Here is a 13,578-nt window from a genome sequence, read left to right as displayed (position 1 = left end):
ATAAAACGTGTTAACTCAATGAACAATTAACTAGTGAAAGTGAAAGTTACCTTGTGAACAAGTGATCAACATACAAGAAAGTGTACGTGCAAGTATAGGTTATGGATCGTTGTTCGTGGAACATAATGTATGACAGCTACCTAAAATAAGTGAATAAATTAGTCTCAATTGTCTCAGTGCAAAATACGAGGTTACTAAGTGTTATAACTATATTGTGGATAAATCAAAAGGAAGTGTGACACTGTTCGTCGAATAATACAGATAGCGAAAACCTAAAAAAGAAAAAAAAAAGGAAAATTATCACGTGTACTCCAATTATTGTTTGAATATACAACGTGTTGATTCAATAAAATTAAAAGAGTGAAAGTGAAAGTTACCTTGTGAACAAGTAATCATCATACGAGAAGGTTTACGTGCAAAATAGGTTATGGATCTCTGTTTGCGAAACACCATATACAACAGCCAGCTGAAAAATAAATGAACCAATTAACTTCAATTGCCTTAATGCAAAATACAACAGTACTAAATGTTATAACAATACTGTGGAAGCATTGCACTGTTCATCGAACAACACAGATGGCGGAAACCTGAAAAGAAAAGAAGTTTATTACAAGTGCTCCAATTACTGTTTGAATGTGAAACGAGCTAGTTCAACGAATAACTAAAACGGTGAAAGTGCAACTTACCTCATGAACAATTAATCACCATACAAGGAAGCGTACATGCATGAATTTCGCAGACTAACAAGAAGAAATAAAATAGTTGATAAAGTATAGAAAGCGGTTAGAAAATAATCAAGATAGATTAATTGAGAGTTAGTAATAAATGTAACCGGAGTAAAGGGATATTTGGTTATGTATTAATCTACGTAGTATTGTGATGTTAATTTGTAATGCACAATAGTGGTCGCACATGCAATGCATTATATATATATATATATTAAATTAAATAAATTAAACACCACCTTTATGACCACAGATATAAGACGATTGAAGGCAGCCGTAGTAAGTATCCAAGGCATATCAAAGAATCGGATGATGTTGCAGGAACGATCCAGGTAAGTGATGCAGCAACGAAAGAGTAGAATCTGAAGAATTACAGACAATGTTAATCTAACAAGTAGATTTTAATCACTAATAAAGAAACCAATTCATATCATACACAAAATAATAGCAAATAGCAAGTACATGCAATAATAAATTAATAGGGAAAATAAGAAAGGTTAATAAACACAGGAATAGGTTAGAAATTAATCAAGACAGACTAACTAAATATTAACAACATGACTGAACTCGGTGCAAAAGAATAAAGTTACGCTACACAAAATATCTGGTAACACAATACACAAAAACATTAACTAAATTAAACAAGACTTATATAAATGCAAGTCACGTATAATCAAAACAATGACTATCGAAATTCGATAACAATACAATCCATGCTATCACATTAAGGTAGCACACGGTATTGACACACACAATATCATGAAACACAAAACAATATTACAAAAACACTACTAAGTAAAATTATAGTGATTAACAATTAATTAACTATTTCAACGACACGCTACTGTTGACATTAAACCAACGCCATACCAAAGATACACGCGAGCGGCCATGTTGAAAAATTCGTCGCGCTCGGATACAAATAATAGCCAATACAATGTAATACAGCATCATAATAGCAATGTTAGGTACTAATAAAAAAAAAAAACAACAACAAGAAAAAAAAGGGGACAGAGTTAAGGAAAGTACATATAATAAATAACAACTAACATAATCATAACATATTATATATATTATATTATATACAGAGATACAGTATTCATACAAGGAACAGGTCCGAATGAAACATATATATATAAAAAAAAAAGAAAAAAAAATATATAATATATATATATTAACTATTTTTGTATGTGTATATAGAACTGATGGCGAATTCATCAACCATTCTCTGAACGACGGATGGAAGAACATGTAGATGTTGTCCAGACGTTTCACGAGGAATCCAGAGAGCATTTTGAATCTCTGCAGAAAATCCTTCCATGCATGTTCGTTTACAAAAATCTGACAGACATCGAAAGAATTTTTTTTTAGTCCAAGGAATAGCAATCCGTACCGTAGAACTGTAAAGCACCTGTACGCCACTCACGAAACCAAATACTTTTGCTATCCATCTGTAAACAAACAACATCTATAACTATACATATAATTTTCACTTATGTTTACCAATATATATACACGCATGTTGTAAAGTAGGCGATATTTATAACACTCACTTCCATTGATAATGCAAGTGTCTCGTAAAATAAGTCGTCATATTTACCATTGCACGCACATATATATATATATATATATATATATATATATATATATATATATTCAAAGACAAGGTACATTTGTAATATTTATTCCTATTGATGATATATACTTATATATTTATAACAATAAAACAAATTCATTTATACTACTTACCAATACGTACGCATATATGTATATAATTATAACCCAAGTAGTATTCATAATATTTATTTTCACTGATAACATGAACGTAAAACCTAAAATAAAACAAGGTTTTAACAATAAAAAAAAGAAGAGCAAGAAAAGGGGGGAAAGGAAAAATAATATAACATATATGAATATAAAAATTTTCTTTTTCTATAAAAGGTCATTCTTATTTCTGATAAACTCGAGAAATGAAAATATTATACCATGATACACTGTCATAAAGATACACTACACGGAAGAAACTAATAGAGAACGCTTTAAGCTTGGCAAACTTACCGCCCGACGAATTTGCATACGCCATAACCAAAACCCAGGACACATGGATTTGATCGCAGGAGAAGCGGTCCATATAGTCAAATACATTCCGGTACAAGTAAAAGTACGACATACAACAAAATGCTACTCGGAGCTACCCGTTTGGCAAGGGAATCGCACCACACAAACTCCGCCCGGACGTGCGCCAAACGTGGCGATATTCAGCACCATCGTCGTTGACCATGAGCGGAATATATACCCAAGAGGACCTGGACGCACTACGTGACCACGTCATGTTCCCGGCAGAAAAATTGCAGTCTTAAACACATTGGCCAGAGGAGCGACAGGAAAAACAATCGTCCCTGGAACAGTAAACATCCTGGGAATGATGGACGACAACACCGGTAGTCACTCAACAACCAACGACATCTACATCCGCCTTGAGCGAACTCAGTGACACCATCAGTCAAATTTCCTTTGGAAATTTGAACTCCAAGGGCGGGGGTGTCACGACCCGCGCTCCGCACGCGCCGTAACAAGAACAAGAAAACTATTCTATACAAAACGCGCGAATAAGGATTTGAATGCACGAACGAACACACGGCGCTACGAAACTAAAGGAAGGATTAACAAAACGAGGGCGACTAATAAATCCAACCAGTATAAAATAAAATAAATAAAACCAGCTGATGGATTGAACGAGTTACGAACCAAACAAATAAACCGGGAAATAAGAATAACTACAAAAGGGGAAATAATTGAAACGCCAGAAATACATGTATATATAAATATATTTTAATCAATCAACTTGGAGAGTTACATATAAGTATAAACATATATGCTAGACATGTAATAAACTAGTAAATATTAGAGACAGTGCTTCCAATACTATATTAACTATTTATGAAATATAAGTATATACGAAGTCAAAAACTAATAGTCTAACGAATACATAAAACATACAATATTGTATTAAACATATATATATGTGTGCGCATTCTATCAAACAGATACATACTTAAAACTAGCCTACATTCCGGTAAAGAATTATAAAATAAGAACTACATTACGAAACATGCATGTCTATATATAAATATATAAATTATATTCTAAACTAAACTACTATTAATGTATGCTCTTTCTACATTATTGATTCAAATCGATAATCTAAGATACATACTTAAAACTAGCCTGCATTCCGGTAAAGAATTATAAAATAAGAACTACATTGCAAAACATGCATGTCTCTATGCAAACATATAAAAAATCTATGTATGCTCATTCTACATTATTGATTCAAATCGATAAACTAAGATACATATTTAAAGCTAGCTTGCGTTCCAGTAAAGAGTTATAAACAAGAACTACATAACGAAACATGCATGTCTCTATGCAAACATATAAAAATCTATGTATGCTCATTCTACGTTATTGATTCAAATCGATAATCTAAGATACATATTTAAAACTAGTTTACGTTCCAGTAAAGGATTATAAAATAAGAACTACATTACGAAACATGCATGTCTCTACATAAACATATAAATAATCTATTTTCTAAACTAAAACTACTATAGAACACACAACGCAACACTTGGGACTAAGCGACAACCTGTCGATAGCCCAAACGCTCAAAACGATTAACAGCGCAACGACTTGAGGAATTGGGTACAGAAATTCTACCATCGAACACAAATATGTAAACACACATTAAACGCACAATAATCTAGAAACAAAACCTTCAATACTATGTTGTCACAATACAAGATATATATGTATATATGAAATCAAACGATTGACACATAACCTCAAATACACAACACTATATCACTAAAGAATCTAAATGAAAATCACCTTGCCAGAAATATATACATATATACGTGTGCGTGTGCGTATTCTATCTTATTAAAAGAAATTAATATAAAATAAATAATTAACATTTCATTTCGTATGCACACTACACGGGCGAGAGAAATATACATATAAATACGTATATATATATATATATATATATATATATGTATGTGTGAGTACATATGTTTTATATTATCGAATACTCTATAAAATAAACTACTCAAAACAATAAATAGCGCAATCGAAGAATTACGAAACATTAACCATATTGAAGTGACACACAACATAAACATATATGTATATACGTATATTCACACGAGCTATACTATTGTCTCTTTAAAACAATATTAATAAATAAATGTTCTAATTGCGGTAGAATAAGGAAAAACGAGCGACAGACGAAAAATTACTTCGATATCAAACAAAACTAAAGACCCGTTACTAAAACTTTACTGATGACATTTATGAGCAGCCATGTTGGATTTACACGCATCATGGCGACAGGAATATTAGGGGATTAATGGGAAACAGGCGCGAGAAACAAATCATGAAAGCATATTGTTAACAATTTTCTTTAATAGGCTCTATGAGCGACTACACTGTCAAATGCAAATGTAAAAATATATATATATATATATATATATAGTTAATTAAAAAGGGGGAAATATAAAATTAAATATATTTAACAAACGTTAAAATAGACAACACAAAAAATATATATATATATATATATTTCGTACATAAAAACAAAATACATCTAAAAATAATATAATAAGGAACCTCTGATGGAAATGCTTCCGCAAACATTGTCCGAACGTCGATCACCAAAGCCTAGGGGAACAACAAAAAAAGGAAAAAACATTAAAATAGCAAAAACAACCATAATATGCGAATATCCAAACTTACGCAAAAATAACTCAAAAGAAGGAGGTCCTTGTTATGGGAGAGCAGCGGAGTTGCGCGTGTTGCCCGAGCAAACTTTGAAATGATAATGATGCTGCAGCCACCAGCCCTTCCACGCGCCGAAGAAACACCGGTAATGCCCACGGTACAGCACGTGGAAGTTTCTCGCGGAAAGGACTAGATCAGCGTGGAATGCTTCAAAATCTCCTAGACGCTAGCTCAGCAGAAACACAGGACTGATAAAAACTAAGTCGAAATATGGAATTTACATTTTGTCACGTACGATTCCAAGAAACCCAAACTGCAACATCCCGATTCCCACGGAAGCGTACCCCCAGAGGACCACCACCCCGTGGGGGATGGCATTATAAATAAGCGTAGCAACATAGCGCAGCGTTCATTATTATAGTGTCCATTCTTCTTATAATTTGCGTTCGTTCATTATTATAGCATTCATTCTTCGCTCATTATTATTCTGGTGAACATTCTTATTACGGTTCATTATTATTCTTCGTTCTTTATTGCGCTCATTACTGCGTTTAGAAATTTGTATAAGTATTTTGCGTTTCGGGGTCTTTAGTTTTTCGGTAAAGAAAAGGGAGTCGCGATTAAATAAAAGAAAATTTTAAGTCCTCATTGCGGTATTAATTCAGTTAGCGAGTCACTCAATCTGTATCGAAATAGCTTAATAAAGTAAAGGTTGATAGAAAACTATATTCGAGATTAAATAATAAACCCAACAAACTTCGACGATCACCGGAACAGCTGGAGTAATGGCACCCGATAGCACCTTTTCCTCAAGGTAAGAAAATTAAATTTAAAAATTTTCTTCTTCTCTGGTAATCTCGTTGTCCTCGAGAATTGAATTAAAACCTCCTATCATCGATTTCATTTATTTTCGCGAACGGTTTTAAAGATAGAAACATTGCTTAAATTTTAAACAAAGGTGTTGTCCGCTGTGTCGGCTTGTGCGAACGGTGTTTTCAGCTACTGAAACATCCACTGATCTTCGCATTCCTCCTCCCATTGTTGGTAAAATATTACCCGTCTTTGGGCAAGGCTTGCGAAATCACACAAGTCCCGCACAGAAAGGACTAATAAATATATATATCGTATATCGAAAATTAAGAACAATACCGGTATTGCTATTAACCGATATTCTTGCCATCTTTGCATGCGATCGTAAGAGAGAAATAGGAGAACAATTTCCCTTCGGAAATTTAACCAAAAGATCGTTCGCTGTGTTGGCTTGTGCAAACGGTGTTTTCGATTATCAAAACAACCGTCGATCTTCGCATCCCTCCTCCCACTGTTGGTAGAATATTACCCGTCTTTGGGCAAGGCTGGCGAAATCACACGGGTCCCACACAGAGAGGATCGTTAGAATCATCCTCGATAATTAAACTCAAAAGGCAAGAAAATCGTGGCGACAGAATCCATCGTAGTAAATGAATTGAGTTCTGGTCCTAACGACAAACTACTACAGCGAAATTAAAAGAGAAGAAGAAGTCGAACGTAAAAATAAATTTATATAAAACAACGAACAATCTCACATTCCTATCTAATCCAGCAACGCTAAAATATATATATCTAGCTAATCAAATATATATATATATAATAACCTAACCCATTTTACATTCAAATAAAAATCCGTTCAACGAGGAAAAATATTTATTGTACCCAGCTTTAATCCTCTCCCGTGCTAGTATCCCTGCGCATAGCAGGTTAGCCGAAAAGTGAAATTCGTTTACCAGTTGCATTAAGCGTCAGTTAACGCTACCCATTAAACGTAAAAGAAAATAATAAAAATAAAATATTTTGAAATAGTCCTTAGACTATTTCTGGTGGCAGCAACTACCGTATTAATTAAAAACCTAAATCGGAATTAAATACACAATAATATCATTTCAATTTATTTCCTTTCCGATTAAATTCAAAACTCAAACTCAAACTATAAAAAAAAAATTTTTTTTCAGTAAAATTTAACTTTAGATTTGATCGATTTAAACAAATAGATACGTAACAGAGAAAGTATAAATTTTTTGGTGGCAGCGGTGGGATCCGCTTCACGGAGGATTAAAGTTGGTTTAAACGGTTCGATTCGCTCCACAAAGAATTAAAGTTGTTACGATTATCGATAAAATAGATACCGAAGAAATAATGTCGACTAAATTAGAATCGTTGGACAAAGACATGATCTTGATGTTATCGGAAAAACTTAAAGCATGGGATGCAAATTTTCGCGACATGAGTACAACAATGAATAAATTACAAGACGATGTGCGTTCATTGAAAATAAAAAGGGAAATCAAGACACCCGTATCATCGCCGATAATTTCCCAAGCGACAATACCGATAGAAGTTAATCCCCAATCAATTAAGTTAAAAGATGCCATAGAGACAGTACCAGTGTTCGACGGACATCGACCCTCGGTATTTCGATTTTTAAGAGCATGCGAGCGCGCACGAAACATGGTTCCAAAGCATCAAGAATCTCAGTTAGTAAAATTATTAACGAATAAACTTCGCGGACACGCATTTCTCGCCATAGAAGACACAGAAGTAATAAGTTTAAACGATTTCGGGAATAAATTAAAAGATATGTTCGGTCCGGGAAAAACGGTTAACGAATATAAAGGGGAATTAGCTACAATATTTCAACGACCGGGAGAAGATATTTTGGACTACATAGAACGCGTCAAAGATCTCAGGCTGGCGATAATGAACGGGGAAAGGTACGAGTACGGCACCGTATTTTAAGATAGGATAGATCGAGACACGAGGGAAGCTTTCGTTAAGGGGCTCCCAAACGAGGTGTATTTACGAGTAAAGATAGCAGGATACCAATCCTTGGACGATGCGTACCGCCAAGCCGTGAAAGCAACACGAGAATTAAAACAAGTGAACAATAGAATTCGATACCAACGTCCGACACCTTCGGATAATTATAACCAAAACAATGTTCATCCACCATACAATAGTATCTATACTGGAAACAACCGCCAGGACTGGAGATTTGTACCGCTGTCGCGGAAACACCTAAACAACCCGGGAATAGAAGAAAATGTCAGGAAAGAAACAAGAGCAATAACTTGGGAAGAAAAACGCACAAATAAATACCTCGATAGAGATCTAAATCAAAAGAGAGATGCTGATCATTTCAATCAATCAACTTTTCAATGCAAACACCATTCCGTTGCTGTGATAAGGAATAATGTCACGTTAAATAATAAGAGGACGCACGGTGCCATAGACAGGATCATGAGTGAGAAATTTTCTGAGTTACCAAACAAGATAAATAATATTAGTGCCAAAGAACTTTCAGACGAAGCAGAAACTAGGAAATTGAACGACGAGACGACAGGCAATGCTTATCCACTGCCTAACATCACAGAGATATTGGACCCGCTGGGAAGTGCAAATTGCCTCTCCACGTTCGACTTGGCAAAGATACAAAAGCAAGACTTCACGAATTTCGTGAATGTTTCAACCATAATAGGAAAAGAGATAGCGAGTGCATCTCACTCAAAAACTTCTATAAAACCATCAGAAGGAAACTTTATCGAACTCAAAGCCAAATCATTAAATTGCAAGGAAGATCACACTATAGAGAATAAAAATATAGCTATCCATAAATCCAAAACAGAATCTATAAGCAAAAAGGTTTGTAATAAAAATTCAAAGAATAATTCCAAATCTACCAAAAATATTCCTAAACGTTCCTTACAAATAAATAATAATTTAATTACAATAAGCACTTCCAGTGAAACTATTCATCCTGAAAAGGTAGAGGAAAATAAAGGTGTTGTGAATAAAGTAAATAAAGAAGAAAAAGGGGTAACTAAGGAAAAGGATTCTAAACATTTTCAAGCTGAAGAAACACAAGTTCAACGAGCTCGAAGAAATCAAAAGGGAGAAAATAGGGAATCACCAGTCGAAGATATATCTAAAAACTTGAATAAATACGCTAGCCATTGGATTATAATTGGATTAAAAATACTTTATTGGTTACTACATCTAATATTTGACGTAGGTAACATAGTAGGTAGTGCTGATCTTATGATTTCCCCAGGAAAATATAGATGGTATCACACTATACTATATACAAAATATTTTTGGGTTAATATGGCTGCGGCACTTTCAAAAATTTGTATCTTGAATGCTATTAGCAAGCAATTGGGTAATTGGATCAATGTCAGTAAACCTGCGTCTTGGCGCAAAATAAAAATTAAAATGAAGGAAAGGAACGAAATTCTCCCCGCACGAATTAGTTTCGGACATCTAGCCAAAGAACCTATTGGTGAAGTAACAATCGAAGAGAACACGGAACCAACATGCGCAGAATATCTCAAAGATCTGTTCAATAAAATTAACACTGTACGACGAATGGCAAGAGAAAATTTGATAAAGTCCAAACTAAGACCAACAATCGACGAATCAACCTTCAATCAAGATTTTAAAACAGGAGACTCGATATATCTATTAAAAGAACCTAGTAAGGAAAATTCTCCCATCAATATATTAGACGACACAAAGTGCTAGAAATCTTGCAGAACAAAACGTCAAGATTGAAGTAAAAGGGATTCCGCGAACGGTGCACTTAAACAAGCTAAAACTAGCGCATAATCGAAATAAACAATGAATAAAGTGATTTCAGTGGGCAACGTAGTGCAGTAGTGTATGTTGTAGTGCTGTTCGTCGAATAATACAGATATCGAACACCTAAAAGGAAAAAGGGAAAATTATTATATGTGTTTCAATTATTGCTTAAATATAAAACGTGTTAACTCAATGAACAATTAACTAGTGAAAGTGAAAGTTACCTTGTGAACAAGTGATCAACATACAAGAAAGTGTACGTGCAAGTATAGGTTATGGATCGTTGTTCGTGGAACATAATGTATGACAGCTACCTAAAATAAGTGAATAAATTAGTCTCAATTGTCTCAGTGCAAAATACGAGGTTACTAAGTGTTATAACTATATTGTGGATAAATCAAAAGGAAGTGTGACACTGTTCGTCGAATAATACAGATAGCGAAAACCTAAAAAAGAAAAAAAAAAGGAAAATTATCATGTGTACTCCAATTATTGTTTGAATATACAACGTGTTGATTCAATAAAATTAAAAGAGTGAAAGTGAAAGTTACCTTGTGAACAAGTAATCATCATACGAGAAGGTTTACGTGCAAAATAGGTTATGGATCTCTGTTTGCGAAACACCATGTACAACAGCCAGCTGAAAAATAAATGAACCAATTAACTTCAATTGCCTTAATGCAAAATACAACAGTACTAAATGTTATAACAATACTGTGGAAGCATTGCACTGTTCATCGAACAACACAGATGGCGGAAACCTGAAAAGAAAAGAAGTTTATTACAAGTGCTCCAATTACTGTTTGAATGTGAAACGAGCTAGTTCAACGAATAACTAAAACGGTGAAAGTGCAACTTACCTCATGAACAATTAATCACCATACAAGGAAGCGTACATGCATGAATTTCGCAGACTAACAAGAAGAAATAAAATAGTTGATAAAGTATAGAAAGCGGTTAGAAAATAATCAAGATAGATTAATTGAGAGTTAGTAATAAATGTAACCGGAGTAAAGGGATATTTGGTTATGTATTAATCTACGTAGTATTGTGATGTTAATTTGTAATGCACAATAGTGGTCGCACATGCAATGCATTATATATATATATATATATTAAATTAAATAAATTAAACACCACCTTTATGACCACAGATATAAGACGATTGAAGGCAGCCGTAGTAAGTATCCAAGGCATATCAAAGAATCGGATGATGTTGCAGGAACGATCCAGGTAAGTGATGCAGCAACGAAAGAGTAGAATCTGAAGAATTACAGACAATGTTAATCTAACAAGTAGATTTTAATCACTAATAAAGAAACCAATTCATATCATACACAAAATAATAGCAAATAGCAAGTACATGCAATAATAAATTAATAGGGAAAATAAGAAAGGTTAATAAACACAGGAATAGGTTAGAAATTAATCAAGACAGACTAACTAAATATTAACAACATGACTGAACTCGGTGCAAAAGAATAAAGTTACGCTACACAAAATATCTGGTAACACAATACACAAAAACATTAACTAAATTAAACAAGACTTATATAAATGCAAGTCACGTATAATCAAAACAATGACTATCGAAATTCGATAACAATACAATCCATGCTATCACATTAAGGTAGCACACGGTATTGACACACACAATATCATGAAACACAAAACAATATTACAAAAACACTACTAAGTAAAATTATAGTGATTAACAATTAATTAACTATTTCAACGACACGCTACTGTTGACATTAAACCAACGCCATACCAAAGATACACGCGAGCGGCCATGTTGAAAAATTCGTCGCGCTCGGATACAAATAATAGCCAATACAATGTAATACAGCATCATAATAGCAATGTTAGGTACTAATAAAAAAAAAAAACAACAACAAGAAAAAAAAGGGGACAGAGTTAAGGAAAGTACATATAATAAATAACAACTAACATAATCATAACATATTATATATATTATATTATATACAGAGATACAGTATTCATACAAGGAACAGGTCCGAATGAAACATATATATATAAAAAAAAAAGAAAAAAAAATATATAATATATATATATTAACTATTTTTGTATGTGTATATAGAACTGATGGCGAATTCATCAACCATTCTCTGAACGACGGATGGAAGAACATGTAGATGTTGTCCAGACGTTTCACGAGGAATCCAGAGAGCATTTTGAATCTCTGCAGAAAATCCTTCCATGCATGTTCGTTTACAAAAATCTGACAGACATCGAAAGAATTTTTTTTTAGTCCGAGGAATAGCAATCCGTACCGTAGAACTGTAAAGCACCTGTACGCCACTCACGAAACCAAATACTTTTGCTATCCATCTGTAAACAAACAACATCTATAACTATACATATAATTTTCACTTATGTTTACCAATATATATACACGCATGTTGTAAAGTAGGCGATATTTATAACACTCACTTCCATTGATAATGCAAGTGTCTCGTAAAATAAGTCGTCATATTTACCATTGCACGCACATATATATATATATATATATATATATATATATATATATATATATATATATATATATTCAAAGACAAGGTACATTTGTAATATTTATTCCTATTGATGATATATACTTATATATTTATAACAATAAAACAAATTCATTTATACTACTTACCAATACGTACGCATATATGTATATAATTATAACCCAAGTAGTATTCATAATATTTATTTTCACTGATAACATGAACGTAAAACCTAAAATAAAACAAGGTTTTAACAATAAAAAAAAGAAGAGCAAGAAAAGGGGGGAAAGGAAAAATAATATAACATATATGAATATAAAAATTTTCTTTTTCTATAAAAGGTCATTCTTATTTCTGATAAACTCGAGAAATGAAAATATTATACCATGATACACTGTCATAAAGATACACTACACGGAAGAAACTAATAGAGAACGCTTTAAGCTTGGCAAACTTACCGCCCGACGAATTTGCATACGCCATAACCAAAACCCAGGACACATGGATTTGATCGCAGGAGAAGCGGTCCATATAGTCAAATACATTCCGGTACAAGTAAAAGTACGACATACAACAAAATGCTACTCGGAGCTACCCGTTTGGCAAGGGAATCGCACCACACAAACTCCGCCCGGACGTGCGCCAAACGTGGCGATATTCAGCACCATCGTCGTTGACCATGAGCGGAATATATACCCAAGAGGACCTGGACGCACTACGTGACCACGTCATGTTCCCGGCAGAAAAATTGCAGTCTTAAACACATTGGCCAGAGGAGCGACAGGAAAAACAATCGTCCCTGGAACAGTAAACATCCTGGGAATGATGGACGACAACACCGGTAGTCACTCAACAACCAACGACATCTACATCCGCCTTGAGCGAACTCAGTGACACCATCAGTCAAATTTCCTTTGGAAATTTGAACTCCAAGGGCGGGGGTGTCA

At 33.8% G+C, this 13,578-nt stretch overlaps 1 protein-coding gene and 1 long non-coding RNA gene across 19 annotated transcripts in view; both read right to left on the bottom strand.

The window, feature by feature from the left end:
* LOC117159284 (uncharacterized) overlaps positions 1–11,905 on the bottom strand; it is a 79,514-nt gene extending 67,609 nt beyond the window's left edge. The window contains exons 1-4 of one of the 18 annotated variants that reach the window (XR_013060630.1): positions 1,596–1,614; positions 965–1,087; positions 378–466; positions 51–272 (exon numbers count right to left, since the gene is read on the bottom strand). Coding sequence is in view for 6 of the 18 variants with exons in the window: in XM_076626212.1 (XP_076482327.1) it covers positions 965–1,087; positions 1,596–2,018 (546 nt within the window). In the remaining 12 variants the exon portion in view is untranslated. The other 17 variants (XR_013060612.1, XR_013060616.1, XR_013060617.1 and 14 more) reach the window with 17 other exon arrangements.
* Positions 11,906–12,070: 165 nt separating this feature from the next.
* Positions 12,071–13,219, bottom strand: LOC143303967 (uncharacterized). Its single transcript, XR_013060635.1, has 3 exons — positions 13,090–13,219; positions 12,781–12,863; positions 12,071–12,470 (listed from the first exon to the last, which is right to left on the bottom strand). It is a non-coding gene; the product is annotated as an uncharacterized LOC143303967 (long non-coding RNA).
* Between the last annotated feature and the right edge of the window lie 359 nt (positions 13,220–13,578).

This window comes from Bombus vancouverensis, chromosome 17, assembly GCF_051014615.1.
Source record: "Bombus vancouverensis nearcticus chromosome 17, iyBomVanc1_principal, whole genome shotgun sequence".
Classification (NCBI taxonomy): Eukaryota; Metazoa; Arthropoda; class Insecta; order Hymenoptera; family Apidae; genus Bombus; species Bombus vancouverensis.
The sequence above is the reverse complement of the archived record's forward strand: the minus strand, read 5'-3'. Positions and strand labels throughout refer to the sequence as shown.